Source organism: Micrasema longulum, unplaced genomic scaffold, assembly GCF_059751315.1.
Source record: "Micrasema longulum isolate JH-2025_06_02 unplaced genomic scaffold, ASM5975131v1 h1tg000597l, whole genome shotgun sequence".
NCBI classification, from domain to species: domain Eukaryota; kingdom Metazoa; phylum Arthropoda; class Insecta; order Trichoptera; family Brachycentridae; genus Micrasema; species Micrasema longulum.
In genome coordinates, this window is record NW_028277793.1 from 1,385,258 (window position 1) to 1,399,998 (window position 14,741).

Consider the following 14,741-nt stretch of genomic DNA (forward strand, 5'->3'; position numbering starts at 1 on the left):
TAACTAATATAAAACTCAACAACAACAACAAAAACCATCTCGCCGTTTCCCCGTAAGGGTAGGCAGAGAGGATAGAACGCCACATCACTCTATATTTGCATACAGATCTCGCTTCCTCTACATTCATACATCTTCTAATGCACGCACGCCGATTATTCCGACTTTTGACAAGTCCATCTTCAAGTATTTGTTGGATTTGGTCATGCAATGTCTTTCTCGGTCTTCCTCTGTTTCCGCATCCATCAACGTTCGCATTGTCAATATTTTTAGCCGTTCTTTCGCTGTCCATTCGCTCTACATGTCCAAACCAGCGCAGAGTTCCTTTCTTGATTTATAGTCCTTAAAATATAGCTTGATTAGAATGACAGCTGTCAAACTAATTTCATTAGTGATGGGAAATTACTGATCACTGATCAAATCGATTTTATCAGTTATTTCATGCAATCATGAAACTCTGTTGCCGAAAATTGATAAAAATAATAATAAGATAAGGTAAAAAACGCAAAAACAAGCCTATTATAGTGTGTTTAACATAATTGTTCACCAAAAAATGAGAAATTTATACTTTTTTCATTAACAACATCAAACGAATAATTATTTATTCGATCAATTTACATTGATCAATTTGTCCCATCTCTAACGTTTTTGCAAAATGATGTAATCTTGTAAGAACGTCGTTAATAATTAGGTTTATTTTAGTTTTTATTTAGTTCTTTTTTAGTTTTAAAGCTGATTTTATATATTAATGTTGATTTATGTGTCAAGCATTGTATTAAAAAAATAATTAACACGCCAGATACGAATGATTTTTCGTATGTCAATATAAATAACTTCTTTGACGTTACTACAAAGTTATGTCGTCACTTTTTCTGACAAATGTCATTCTAATCAAGCTATATTTTAAGGACTATAGTCAATAATGCCTATCTCAGCATTACATAATGTACGGATCTCGGCATTTGTGAAACTCGTGTGTGGTATATATATATATACAATGTCATTTATTTATAATATATTTTAAACAGTTTTAAAAATAATGATAATAGCTTATCCGCTTAGTAGGCATCTACTATACAATATCAAAATTATATTGTTAATCAAGTCGGTGTGCGCTTTTTCCAATGTAATTGTAAAAGCCTTGAACGTGACTAAAATATGATACATAAAAGTGAGTAACAATGAATTAAATTCAAATAATACCACAATGAAACATTGTCTGTGGATGCCTAATAATCAAATCGATATGAAATTTATAATTTATATCGTTTATGCACGTTTACCTTAAATCTCCCTCGAAGAATAATTAACAATCAGAACTTCGTCCTCATCTTGTACGACCAGAATGCTAATTCCTCTCCCCGGTCCAGCGCCAGTGTTTCCCTGGATTATATACTTGTATAGCTCGTTTTTTTATCCATCCCTTTGTCTCTGACAAACTCCATTGTTCGCCCAAGTTGCTTTTATTCTAAAGGCAATTTAAGAAGAGACTTTTGACGTTTACGCGCACATGAAGTTCTGTAAATATTAACTGTTAAGTGTTCGAAAGAAATGCCGTACTTTATTGTTGCACTGTTACAGTCGCCGCAATAGTGACGTGCCGCCGAAAAACTTCACCATCGATCGACAATATCGACTTAATATCAAATATCGAATTATATTGTGCGTGTTCGTTTTCAGGAGTTTGCAATACGATTAATTAAATTTAATCGATAAACTCGTGAAACGGAAAATAGTCAAACTTTGAAAAATAAATTTTACTATTATGCGTGATGGTTGCAACAGTTGCTTGTACTAGGTTTTTTGCCCATGCTGCTCTAAAATGTTATTAAGAAATAGTAACTGCTATTGCTACTCATTTTAAATAACTGAAAGGCTCATCTCTAGTTCACGGTACTGATCTTGAAGGTTTACTCCGTGCAAGAGCACTGTCCGAACACAGCACCCAACCATTTTTTATCGTTTTATTAAGTTTCAGATTGAGGTTGTCATAACAGATTGCATTTCTCATTTTATGGCTACTATCAGGTGGAAATTCTGAAAAGAAAATCAAGTAGAGATTAGTCCGTATCTTGGTGTAGTGCGTTTGATTGGCATACCTGAGGTCATTGTAAAATATTTCTTTAATTATGTACTTTTTTTCTGAAATTCTATACTGTATTTTATAGTCCTATGACTGACGCCTCAAGCGAAAGACTTGTTTTTTTTGTAATAAATAAATATTTGCTTTCTTATAATTTACCCAAATATTTATTTTTGAGGGCCATTTTTAACGATTTGTAAATAACTCACTATTAGAAAATGGGAATCAAGTTGGAGTAGAGTGGAATTCGAACCACGGACCTTTGAACCGTGAGTTCGAGACACTAGCCACGGGACCACTTTATGTACGTATATAACAAGTGATCGCTAATATTTTTATTTTATTTTATTTTATTCAGAAAACATACAGTCATACATAATAAGTATTAAAAACAAAATTTTTAACATAAAAAAACCAATTAAGTTATCATAAATTATGCAAAAGATATAAACATTAAATGTGACAAAAAAAAATATAAATAAATAAGAATTTCAAGTGAGAAAAGAATAATTGTTAACATTTGCGTTTTCCATGGAGGTAATAAATTAAAATAAATAAAAATACCGAATGCACACTCCGAGCCATCCACGCACACACATATGAACGCACATATAAAACATACACAAACATATACATTACATGCGAAACATATACATAGCATAACCACTCAAGATGCACATTCAGCAACTATCCCAAATAATCGACCCCATGAAGAAATTTTCTGTATAAATGCAATGTGCAGTTAAAAATGTCTACATCAATACTGAGTCCATTATAATTTCTACAGGTACGTCTAATCAATGAATTCGAGGTATAATTGGTTTTACAAGTTGGTATATAAAAAAGGAAATTTAATCTGGTATAGCAAAGAGGACAACGGAAACCAATATTTTGTAAAAGATACGGCGAATTAACCATATTATTTAGAGTTTTGAAAAGAAAAATATGCTATCATTTATTGCTGATGGGGAATGATGATGATTCTAATACACGAAATGCTGATATTATAATAGTTTTTTTGTTATTAAAATATGAATTAGCTGGACATTTTAATACATTGAATTCTTTGAATCCTTAATTTACACTTATAAATATTTTACCTACATTCATAAAGAACTTTAAATTGAGTGTTTTAGTTTGAAAAGGCCATTACTAATTACTGAAAAAATTCCAGCTGAAACGATGGTAATTGGTGGCGGCAGAAAAGTTGTGGTAACGCGAAGATTCTCATCTGTAAACATTTAAGGGTGTTCATTGGGGGGATGAAACTGTTTACAGTATTTTTACTCAACTTGCTAACATCATTACTGAGAAATGTGCTACAAACTTAAATGGATAAATTAAGTTAAATCTCAAGGATTTTCTTCGTACGCCTCTAGGGGATGAGCTTTAAATAATATTCTTAGATCCTACTCGCAACTATTTAGACTAAGGTAGAATATTTATTTATGAAGATCACGATGAATCAACTTGATATACGTGATGTGCTTATAAATTATGCACCTAAATGCTAAAAAAAATGTATAAAAAATGTTACATAAAAACTTAAACAAAATAAATTGTCAATATTTTTTACATGTTTGTAGACAAGGCTGGATTCCATTCCCTAGGGAGTTATCAAGATTGAATCTTGTTGCAATACGGAGAGAAATCATTTTTGAGAAGGGAGAACATTTATTAGGCTTATGACCCGTCACTGGCTGGTTTAAGTGATCACTTTGCTTACTTTCTAACATTCCACATATTTCCAGTCACTTTGACTTTGACAAAAGTCAAGAGATTAAAGAGTTGAGGAAATGTGGACTATGGATCAAACATAGGCAGAATGGTGAATGTTACACACTTAAACCTGCCATAAGTCATATAAATACCCAGACTTCCATGTACCGTTCTCAAAAACTAACATATAGGCAAATAATATTTGATAAAACAATGGTATTTGTAAATAAAAAAATATGAAGAAAAATTATTTTTAAAACTTTAACTTTTATTTAAAAATTTAAAGCATGTTTTTGTATGAAACTATTTATAATATACGAGAAGTGTTATTATTAGAACCTTAAAAGTAAGAGTACGCGCAAGCACGAGCATTATTACTAGATTATTCCAAGATCTAAAACACACAAAGAATATGTTTGTCTTTACTATTTTTAGATTTAAAAATAAATCGTAATGTTTTCCCCTTACGATTAATTAAATTTGAAGATAAAAAGAAAAATAATGTATGTTTATTTATTTTTGAACCTTACCTGCTCGCATACCTACCGTTGATATTGATGAAGCAAAGGGGAAATCGGTCCTTAATTATTATGTAAATGCACGAAATTTCCAAATGGAAACGAGTTAATCTCTCTTTGAGTCTCCTCACCGAAGACCCTCGCCTCGCGGTGTCATCTCCCAGCTGTTTGCCTCGCTGAGGTGACTACGTAACACTTTCCTGTTTGACTTCTCTCCGAAGGGGTAAAGTTTCCCTTGACTCCGCACCCTGGTCCGCCTAGCCATATATCTCCCTCCCCAACGATCTCCCAGTTTCCATATTTAATTTAAAACCGGGCCGTGTTCGGCGCTCCTGTTTGGTCACGTGATTACTTCCCCAACACGGATTAATGAACGAATATTTAAAATACATATCCAAGAAAACAAAGTTAAATTTAATAATATATTTTTTAATAAATTCATTCCTTTTTGTCAAATCAAGTGATTATTTTATGACATGTCAAAGTGATTTTAGACTCGAGTCATGCAATCAGATCAATTAATTACACGTTGGTAACTTGCCATCATCAAAATGCTTGTTTTAATTTATTGTGATTACAATTGCATTCTTACTTTGAAATTGATAACTTTTGACTGTTTGAAAAATCACTCTTCATCAAATTTACAATTTATGTAAAACATTTCATTCTTACGGAAAATTATTGCATGAAGTTTAAAAAAAATGAATTTACGAATTTTGATTTATATTTAGGGCATGTTTTAAAATAATGCGAAATGCTCATTATTTAAAAAAATGTAAAATGCTCATTAATTATTTAAAATAAGCACAACAATTGAAAAAGGAAATGATAAATCAGTAAATTAAAGTGTGTTTTATCATAAATCTCTCTAAACTTGAGTTTATTAGTTGGTGGGTAGGTTTTCGAATTGAATTTCATCGCTTTGAAGGAAAACTAAAACGGTCCGTGTTGTGAAATATATAATAAAAAAATTCCCGTGTGTCCGTAAATCTCACCCACACCCACACCCACACCACGTCCGTCTGTGCTAACGGAACCCCGTGGAAATGATTACCTACGGGGCCGGGGCCGACTCTACGCGTCCGGCGCGATGGCCGCAGATTTAATAAAAGGCAGTTAGTTATTTAAGCAATAAACGAGCACAATATGCCGCTCTTTCTCCCTGAGCGGGTCTATGCAAATTAATATAATCACCCCCATTACGCAAACCGTTTTAAAATAGTTTTTCAATTAATGTTGACTAACTTTCCAAAATCTGAGTCCACACGCGTGTTTATACTTGGTATTTGACGATTCTACCTAAAGGCACACAGTAAGCAATTATTAATCGCGACGTAATCGCTTAAAGTATCAATATGGATTGTGGAGAAATGTTTTCATATTTAATTTAAAAAATGAAATTGTTAAAAAAGATGTCTTTACAAAAACGCGACTTATTTGGCCTGGACAATTGTGACGTCAAGATTCGTGACGGTGTTCTATGTCAATTTAAACGGCCACAAACAAAGTTCACGATTTAACCGAATCGTTACGTATTAGTTGCGTGGCCAATACAATGAGCCGTTTCCGCGGAATTTAAAATTATAAACCAAAAAATATTTTTTATGCTACTATTTTTAGTACTTTTGTACAAAATTTTTTTTACTCTACAGCATTTCATAGACCATTATTCATTTAAAATTGGAAAAAAAATAACGTGATATATTTTTTTTTCTTCCTTTATTAGGGCCTACTACCAAAACTTGATAACATCGGCCAAAAACAAGTTACATTTATAAACATAAACATAAAGGAATAACAATATAGATACAAACAAAAGACCACAAAAATACTAAAACGTGATATATTCCTATTCTCAATCTTTATGACTTTTACTTTCTTCGGTTCCATTATTTTTTCAAATATATAATATATTGTTTTTTTACTTAAAAGGTACCTACCTAAGTACTTTTTTTAAATTTTATTTTCTACCTGTGCTCTTTTTTTTTAGGTACTGGCAACTCCATTTTTTTAGTGATGCGCATTTTCAAACAATTTTCATTATCGATTCTACAAATTTATTGAACGTCTATTGTAGCTATAAAAAATGTTAAGAATTTCCTAACAATGTTTTTGAGATGGATTTCTATGTAAATTGATAATTAATATAAAAATCGATATCATACAAACCATATTTACGAGTATATATACATATTTTTTATTTAGCTCGATTATTATTAATCGATCGTACTTTTTTCATCATAGATTTATAATATTACATACTATCACTACCTACTTACACAGTTATAAGATTACGTATGTCTTTGTTGGACTGTTGTCCAAAATATTTGGTGTAACCGGTTGTACTTTTAAAAATTTCTTATTCAGGTATCCAAAATAATTAACATGATCTTTTAGTGCTGTTGTTACCACCTTTATGTAGGCACCTAGTTGGTGGCCTAATTTTGTGATGTACAAAGTTATGTGGGTGCACAGAATGAGAGCAAGTAAAACAGGGTACTTACGTTTTACACAAAGATTCATTCACGAAACTAAACTACTGAAGCTAACACCTTGAAAGAAGGATTCTAATAACTATATTAGGCAAAATAAAATGAAGTTGGTAAATCTAAATTGGCGGTAATTTTGTGCCTCGAAGACGCGTGCGGTGAGGTCGGAATCCGGTAGTTTTTTCCTAGCCGGTTTGGCCCGTTCGTACGCTCTACGTCGGCGTTCGGCAATGTTCGGCTCGTGCCGTCGTTGTCGACCCGCCACACAGCCCCCTTCCAAGTTTTGAAATCTGTTTTTCAAAACTGACGCTGTATCACCCTCCTGCCGCTACGCGTTGTGTATGCCGGTTGTTCTGTTGGTGTTTCCGTTTCTGCTGGACTGGCTCGTTCTTCCGCTGTCTGGAACGCCGGCTTGCACCTGTCCAGCGAAACCTTTTTATGTTCGCCATCCACGTCCAGTGTTACCGTCTTTTCCGCCCTGGTGATGACCTTGTAGGGCCCCTTGTAGTTCGGCATCAGGGGTTTGTACACTCTGTCGTCCCTCAGAAACAAGTGTGTGGCTCTCTTTAGTTCCGGGTGGATGAAAACGTTACCTTTATTGTGGTGCTCGACTGGCCTTGGTTTGACGTTTTGCATGAAATTTACCAGTTGCCTAGTGTAGGAGTCCGGGTCAATGTAGTCGTTCGTCTGCTCCAGGATGTCTGCTGGTAACTTTAGTTTGCACCCATACAGCATCTCTGCTACTGAGTGCTCTGCATTCGTGCGCAGTGTGGCCCTCAGTCCGAGTAGTATGGTGCTGATCGATTTTGTCCACGGAACAGGGTGGTGAGCTTTAATGGCCGTCTTCAGCGTTCTATGAAATCGCTCGATCATGCCATTACTTTGTGGATGGTAAGGCGTCGTGTTGGAGTGTGCTATGCCTGATCTGGAACAAAACAAGTTAAAGTCCGTAGACATGAATTGCCTACCCTGATCAGTTATAATTTTCTCCGGTACGCCGTATCTCGCAATCCAGTTGTCCCAGATGGCTCTGATGATTGTGTGGGTCTGGATATCTGCGATGTCTGGGGCTTTCTTTGTCGTGACTTTTCCTTCTAAACACGAATTGTAGTGGTTTATGGTCCGTGTATATACAGAATTCTCTGCCCTCCAGATAATGTTGAAAGTACCTTACAGTCTCAAAAATGGCTAGTAGTTCCCTGTCGTACGTACTATATGAACACTGAGCCTTGTTCAACTTTTTTGAGAAGAAACTTATCGGTTTGTAGTTGATGCCGTCTGTGGTTTGTTGTAGCACGCCCCCGATTGCGTAATCTGAGGCGTCTGTCCCCACTGACATCTTGCTGCTTTCCTCTGGGTAGCTAAGCTTAGTGGCGTTGATCAGCGAGTTCTTGACCTCTTCGAAATCGTGTGTAGTGACTTCGTTCCACTCTACTTTTCTGTTGTCATTCTTTTTTGCTCCCTTGAGGTAATCGTGTAGTCGTATCAATTTGTGTGCTGCTCGTGGTATGAATCTTCGGTAGAAGTTTCCCATGGCCAAGAATCTTCTCAACTGCTTAATGGTTTCTGGCTTGTTGAGGTTCGTGATGGCTTCCACTTTTGTTGGCGAGGGTCCGATGCCTTCAGCCGAAATTTCATAACCAAGAAATAACAGTGTTTTCTTGGCAAACTCGCATTTAGATGGGTTTACCACCATTCCATGATCTTGAAGTCGCTGGAACAAAGCTTTTAAGTGTTCCACATGTGTTTCTTCGTCTGGTGAAGCGATCAATATATCGTCGATATATGCGTGTACTCCTTCTAGACCTCTTGTGACTTCGTTGATGTGACGTTGGAATGTTTGTGCAGCGCATGATAGTCCGAATGGCATTCTTACAAATTCAAATAACCCGAATGGTGTGGTTATAGCTGTCTTTTTAATGTCAGTTTCATTAATTGGAATTTGGTGATATGCTCGTTGTAAGTCAATTTTGGAAAAAATTTTACAGTTAAATAAGTCATTGCATATATCGTGGATATGTGGCAAGGAATAACGATCAGGTACCGTCTGTGCGTTTAAGCTACGGTAATCGCCACAAGGGCGATAAGTACCATCGCTCTTCTTCACCATATGCAATGGAGAGGCCCACTCACTCTTGGAGGGTCTACAAATACCTTGAGCCACCATGTGATCGAACTCTTGCTTCGCCTGCCTCAGTAGTTCTGGGGACAGCCGACGAGTCTTACACATAACGGGTTTGCCACGGGTATCTATATGGTGGATTGTGTTGTGTTTATCCAGCCCTGCGTATGGTTTATTGATATCTACTAGTTGTGGATACTTCAATATGAGTGAGTGGTAAATGTTGGTTTTGTCTGTTAATGATATGGAACATGTTATGTTGTTGTTTGTGGAGATGTCAAATGCTCTGATTATCTTGCCGTTTGTATTGTCTACTAACCGTTTGTTCCTAACATCTACTAACAGGTGGAAGTTGTGGAGAAAATCTGCTCCTATAATAGGGCGTGTCGTATCCGCTATTATAAACTTCCATGTAAACATTTGTTTACATCCCAGATTCAGTGTTACCGTGGTAACTCCGAAATTCTGGATCGTAGTCCCGTTCGCTGCATAGAGAATTAGCTTAGACTTTTCTCCATGGCGTTTGTGTAAAGATCTAGGAATTAATGATATTTCCGATCCGGAGTCAACGAGGTATGACACACCGGTATCACGATCTTTAACAAAGAGACGTGTTGTGTTGGTTGAATCAGCCGCCTCCGCTATGATTCGACCATCTAGTTTTTTGAAGCTAGATGCGGTTTAAATTCACATGGTGTGACGCATTTCTTAGCTTGATCGCCAAATTTTGTGTGGAAGTAACAAAGAATAGTTTTCTTGTTATTTCCGTTGGCCCTATAGCTTGTTTTGTTGAAATTGTTGTTGTATTTGTTGTTATTGAAATTGTTACTGCTGTTACTTGTTGTGTGTTTGAATCTATTGTTATTGTTGTTGTGACTATGCTGTTTGTTGATTGTGTGAAATAAACTCTCTACCTTATGGGTTAGAGCTTGTACGGACTGTTCTAAACTACAAATGTTATTTTTATTGTTGGTACCTACTACCGCTACATTATCCTGTGTGTACACCTGTATTAGGCGATCTGCTATCGTCGCTTGCCTATCCCAGTCATCTTCGCTTATGGCTAAATGCGCTTGGATCGTCTTGGGCAGTTGTTGTATCCACAAGTATTGCAACGTCGTTTCGTCTATTTGTAAACCTATTGCTAGCGTCCGCATCTCTCTAAGTAGGCTGGATGGGTTTCGATCCCCAAGCTGTAAGGAAGAAAACAGTTTTTCTCTCCTTCTGTCCTGTGGACAGCCCATGCGTTGGATTATAGCTTCCTTCAGCCTCGTATATTTTGCTCGGTTCGGTTCCATGAGTAAAATATCTGAAACTTGTTCTATGTGCGTTTGTTCAAGTTTTGACACTAAGTGACTATAACGTGCGTCTTCTGAAACTATGTTTGCCAACTCGAATTGTGCTTCTATCTGTTTAAACCAAAGTTCGATGTTGTTCACCCATAGCTGTGGTAGTTTAACGCTAATCCTATCCGTGTGGAACATGTTGTTTGCTGTGTTGATATTTGTCAAGTCAGTGTTGTCCTTGTTAGCCATTGTTTACAGTTTAAAAATATTCGTTTTTAAAAAAAAATTCAGAAAAATGTATGTAATAATGATTACAGTATCAGTTAAAATATTGAAATAAAAGTATTCAATAATGAGTGTAGTTGTATTAAAAAGTTAAGTTTAAATTATTAGATTTAAATTTAAATTTAAATTTAAATTTCAAACAAAAATATTTATTTTTTAAATGTCAGAGTCACTATTTGTTATGTATGTACTGTGCAAGTTATAGAAAAGAAAATTAAAAACAGAAAATTTAAATAATTATTTTACCATACGGCGGAACACATTTTCCAACTATTAGGTATTTGTATTCTCCAAGCCTGAGTGGTCCCCTCAATATTAATATTCCTTTTGATTGTCCGTTGTACAATATATCAAGTTTAAAAATGTTTATGGTAAAACTTCAAATCTGTAACACATAATAACATGCATAGCCTAGGTTAAAAATATAAACATATATAGTACAGTCACACAATATAATGTATATAGAAAAAAAGTATGGATACTAATGTCCACGTACTAAGTTAAACATTCGTCGGCTTAGCCGCCCGAATATCTGTTTGTTTGATAGTTTCAAGTTGTTTACAAAAATAAAATTTTACAAATTGCAAGTATTGTGAACGACTGCGCCAGCTGAAAAATATTTCCGATAGATTTCGCTGGTAAAAAAAAAAAACTTACTCCCGCAGTGCGTTCACAAGGAGAAAACTTTCGGATGCCTACGTCACGCTTGTCTCGCCATATAATATTTGTCAAAAATAATTATGTACCGGATTTTTGAAAAAAAAAAAAAAAAAAACAAAATTTAAGAACTATAAATAACAATTATTTTCCGGTACCCTGTAAGTACCTCTACTCAATCTGGCACCCTATGTAAATGTTCGTGTGAATTGTTTGTGTGTTCGACTCAAGAAAAATAAAAAAAATAAAATTTATATGTGTTGTAGGAATGTATTACTCGGCGTGCGATTTTTGGTGAGCGAGTCGCTCGAACGTATTATATTATGTTTGTTTATAATAATTTTAGTTAAATTATGAATCACCTGTTTGAATTAATCCCGGCCGAGTAATATTGTTAAGAAATTAATCACAGTTTAATCAATTCACTAGTTACATTAATTACATTTACATTAGTTACATTTACATTGAAGATTGTTACCGACAGAAAAATTCACTCGATTCGCTCGGTCTTTGAAAAATCTAATTCTATTATATATTATAATTATTATAATATAATTCTATTATACTAAATTAATTAACCTTACAATAAGTTAACCTTGAAATAGATTAACCTTGATTAATTACAAATAAATTAAAAGTGCAATCAAATTAAAAATGAAATTTTAAATTTTTCATGTACCGACCGAAAAAAAGTAATTGTTGTAAAATTTTGTCAAGCGAAGATATTTCTGTCTGAAATTTTGCGCAATTTTTATGGAATTTGAATGGGGTCACCGTGATTGATTGTTTAATGTTGTGTTTTCGTGTTCAAACGTCGGGGTATACCACTTTAGTGCTGTTGTTACCACCTTTATGTAGGCACCTAGTTGGTGGCCTAATTTTGTGATGTACAAAGTTATGTGGGTGCACAGAATGAGAGCAAGTAAAACAGGGTACTTACGTTTTACACAAAGATTCATTCACGAAACTAAACTACTGAAGCTAACACCTTGAAAGAAGGATTCTAATAACTATATTAGGCAAAATAAAATGAAGTTGGTAAATCTAAATTGGCGGTAATTTTGTGCCTCGAAGACGCGTGCGGTGAGGTCGGAATCCGGTAGTTTTTTCCTAGCCGGTTTGGCCCGTTCGTACGCTCTACGTCGGCGTTCGGCAATGTTCGGCTCGTGCCGTCGTTGTCGACCCGCCACAATCTTATATTATGTTAAATTTTCAATAATTTTACTAGATATTTAATTTGATATTATAATTTACATCACAATACCTACTCTGTGAAAAGTGACATCAATTTTTTTGTTTGAAAATATATGAGAAAATATATAAGTCAAAATAAGTGTCAAAAGATGTCTTCCTCATCTCATGCAGGTATCCTTCTTTTAAACTTATACTTTATAACTTCTTTTAAAATTTCTGATTCATATAACTATCGTGTACTTTTATAATGCTCCCACAAATTAAAACGAAATATTTAAGTAAAATTAATAAAGTCCAAAAAGAAACAATTATATTCCTGATATTCCTTTTATATTTGTTTACTGAATGTGATTTTATTATTTATTTGCAGGTGGCTTTTTTAGGATGGCTAGTGCTGGGATGCTGCACAGAGGAAGAAATACTGGACCAGAGTGAGTATTACTTACCTTTGAAACATTTCTCTTAATATAAACACGTAAAACAACAAAAAGTGGGCATGTCAAAATTTTGTTAAATGGCATACTTGCTTGAATGGTACATTTTTATATTATTCAAATTTGTCTGTAGCCGTGTGAAATTGAATAGAAACAGGATGGAATGTTATAAGAATCCACAGTTTAATGTCAATGATGAAAAGTAATTTTTACTTTCTAATTATTTGCTCTCGCAGAATCAAATTCAAAACTTGGAACAAAATTTAGACATGTCCAAAATTAAGTACGTGCAAGATCTCTTATCCGTATAATGTCGGCTTTAGTTTGAGCAAAGCAAATAATGTAAATGACATACTCGTATGTACCTTCATTAGTACACAATCGTCGGTGTTTTTGCGTTAAGGGCGAATAAACCATTTTGAAGAAAATGAGAATAAAGGCGATTTTCCATAAAAAAAAACAATCTCCTGCCACAGATTATCATGTATGTAATTTTTAGATGTTCCATGACAAGTAATATGCCTAGATTATCATGTGAAAATGAACATACTTTATATTTTTGCATTAGATAGCTCAAAAAATTATTCAAAATTTCAAAATGCCTCCTATAAAATTGGTATTTGGTTCATTCACCCTTTCTACTAGCAACAATTATATAATGTATGTTTGTATATATCTCTTAGCCTACCCATATAAGTGTCATAACCAAAAATAATAATACATAAAGGGAGTGTACGAGGGTTGCTACTTAAGTTTTGAGAAAGACAAGTAAAAACAAATATTTTTAATCAAAAATGGCTTTATTGTTTTTCAAAATATTCTCCTTGAAGATCAATACACTTTTGCATGCGTTTGGACCAATTTTCTAAACGCTTTTTCCAGTCCGATTGAGGTAGTTCCAAAACATGTGATTTGAACGTATCAAACACTTTTTCAGGCGTCGAAAAACGTTGACCTCGCAATTTATTTTAGATATGCGGGAATAAGGCAAAATCATTGGGTGCTAAAACATGACTGTACGGCGGATGACCCATCTATTCGATGTTTTGAATGCTCAAAAATTCACTTGTTTGAGCTGATGTGTGACAGCTTGAATTATTGTAGTGGAGAATGATTCGTCTTCTGCAATTGGTTTCCCTTGTTTTTCCTTACTTTTCTGGCAAACAAATGGTGGTGTACTATTTAGAATTGACCATTTTACGTTGCTCTAATAGAACGGTGGCGACATGTCCAGTTATTCTGGAAAAACAGGTGACCATTTGCTTCGAAGTGCTTCGTGCGCAAACAACTTTTGTTGGATTTGGCTCACCTTGAAAGACCCATACATCAGATTGTTGTTTAGTTTCGGGTTCATATACATAGATCCATGATTCGTCGCCTGTCACGATCTTATAGACGTCTATTGAAGCACCGCAATTGAATTTTTTTAACATTTGTTTGCACCAATCGACACGAGCCTTTTTTTTAACGATTGTCAAATGATGGGGTATCCAACGCGAACAAATCTTTTTGACAACCAAAGTTCATGGAATATTTAATGTATGCTAGTGAAACTAATGCCCAAGCATGCCTCAATCTCACGGCATGTGACATGACGATCTTACAATATCAGTTCACGCAAAGCATCGATTTTTTTCTGGCATGACAGCCGATTTTGGACGACCTTCACGAAATTCGTCCTGTAACGAAGTGCGACCACGATTGAATTCAGAAAACCAGCGAAATACGAGGACTCGAGATGGTGCTTCATCATCAAAAGTAGCAACGAGTTGATCGGCACACTGTTGTTGGTCAAATCCACGTCGAAAGTCATAGAAAATCATCGCACGAAAATGTTCACGATATAGTTCCATTTTTTTAACAAAATCAATTTTTCAAGTATCCGTAAACAACACAAATATCACTCGTATGACAAAAAGTTCTGTGTACGTTTACTATTGAAAATGGCAAACTGTAC

The 14,741-nt window shown here is 34.8% G+C and overlaps 1 protein-coding gene across 4 annotated transcripts in view; it reads left to right on the forward strand.

Annotated features, from left to right (window-relative positions):
- The window catches only part of LOC148280287 (uncharacterized), a 600,658-nt gene that overhangs the window by 514,207 nt on the left and 71,710 nt on the right, over nucleotides 1-14,741 (forward strand). For 2 of the 4 annotated variants that reach the window (XM_088228576.1, XM_088228577.1), the window contains one exon: nucleotides 12,721-12,781. In XM_088228576.1, the coding sequence (XP_088084702.1) occupies nucleotides 12,735-12,781 (47 nt within the window). In that variant the 5' untranslated portion in view covers nucleotides 12,721-12,734. Of the gene's footprint in view, nucleotides 1-12,501; nucleotides 12,522-12,720; nucleotides 12,782-14,741 lie in introns of those variants that run through there. The other 2 variants (XM_088228575.1, XM_088228578.1) reach the window with 2 other exon arrangements.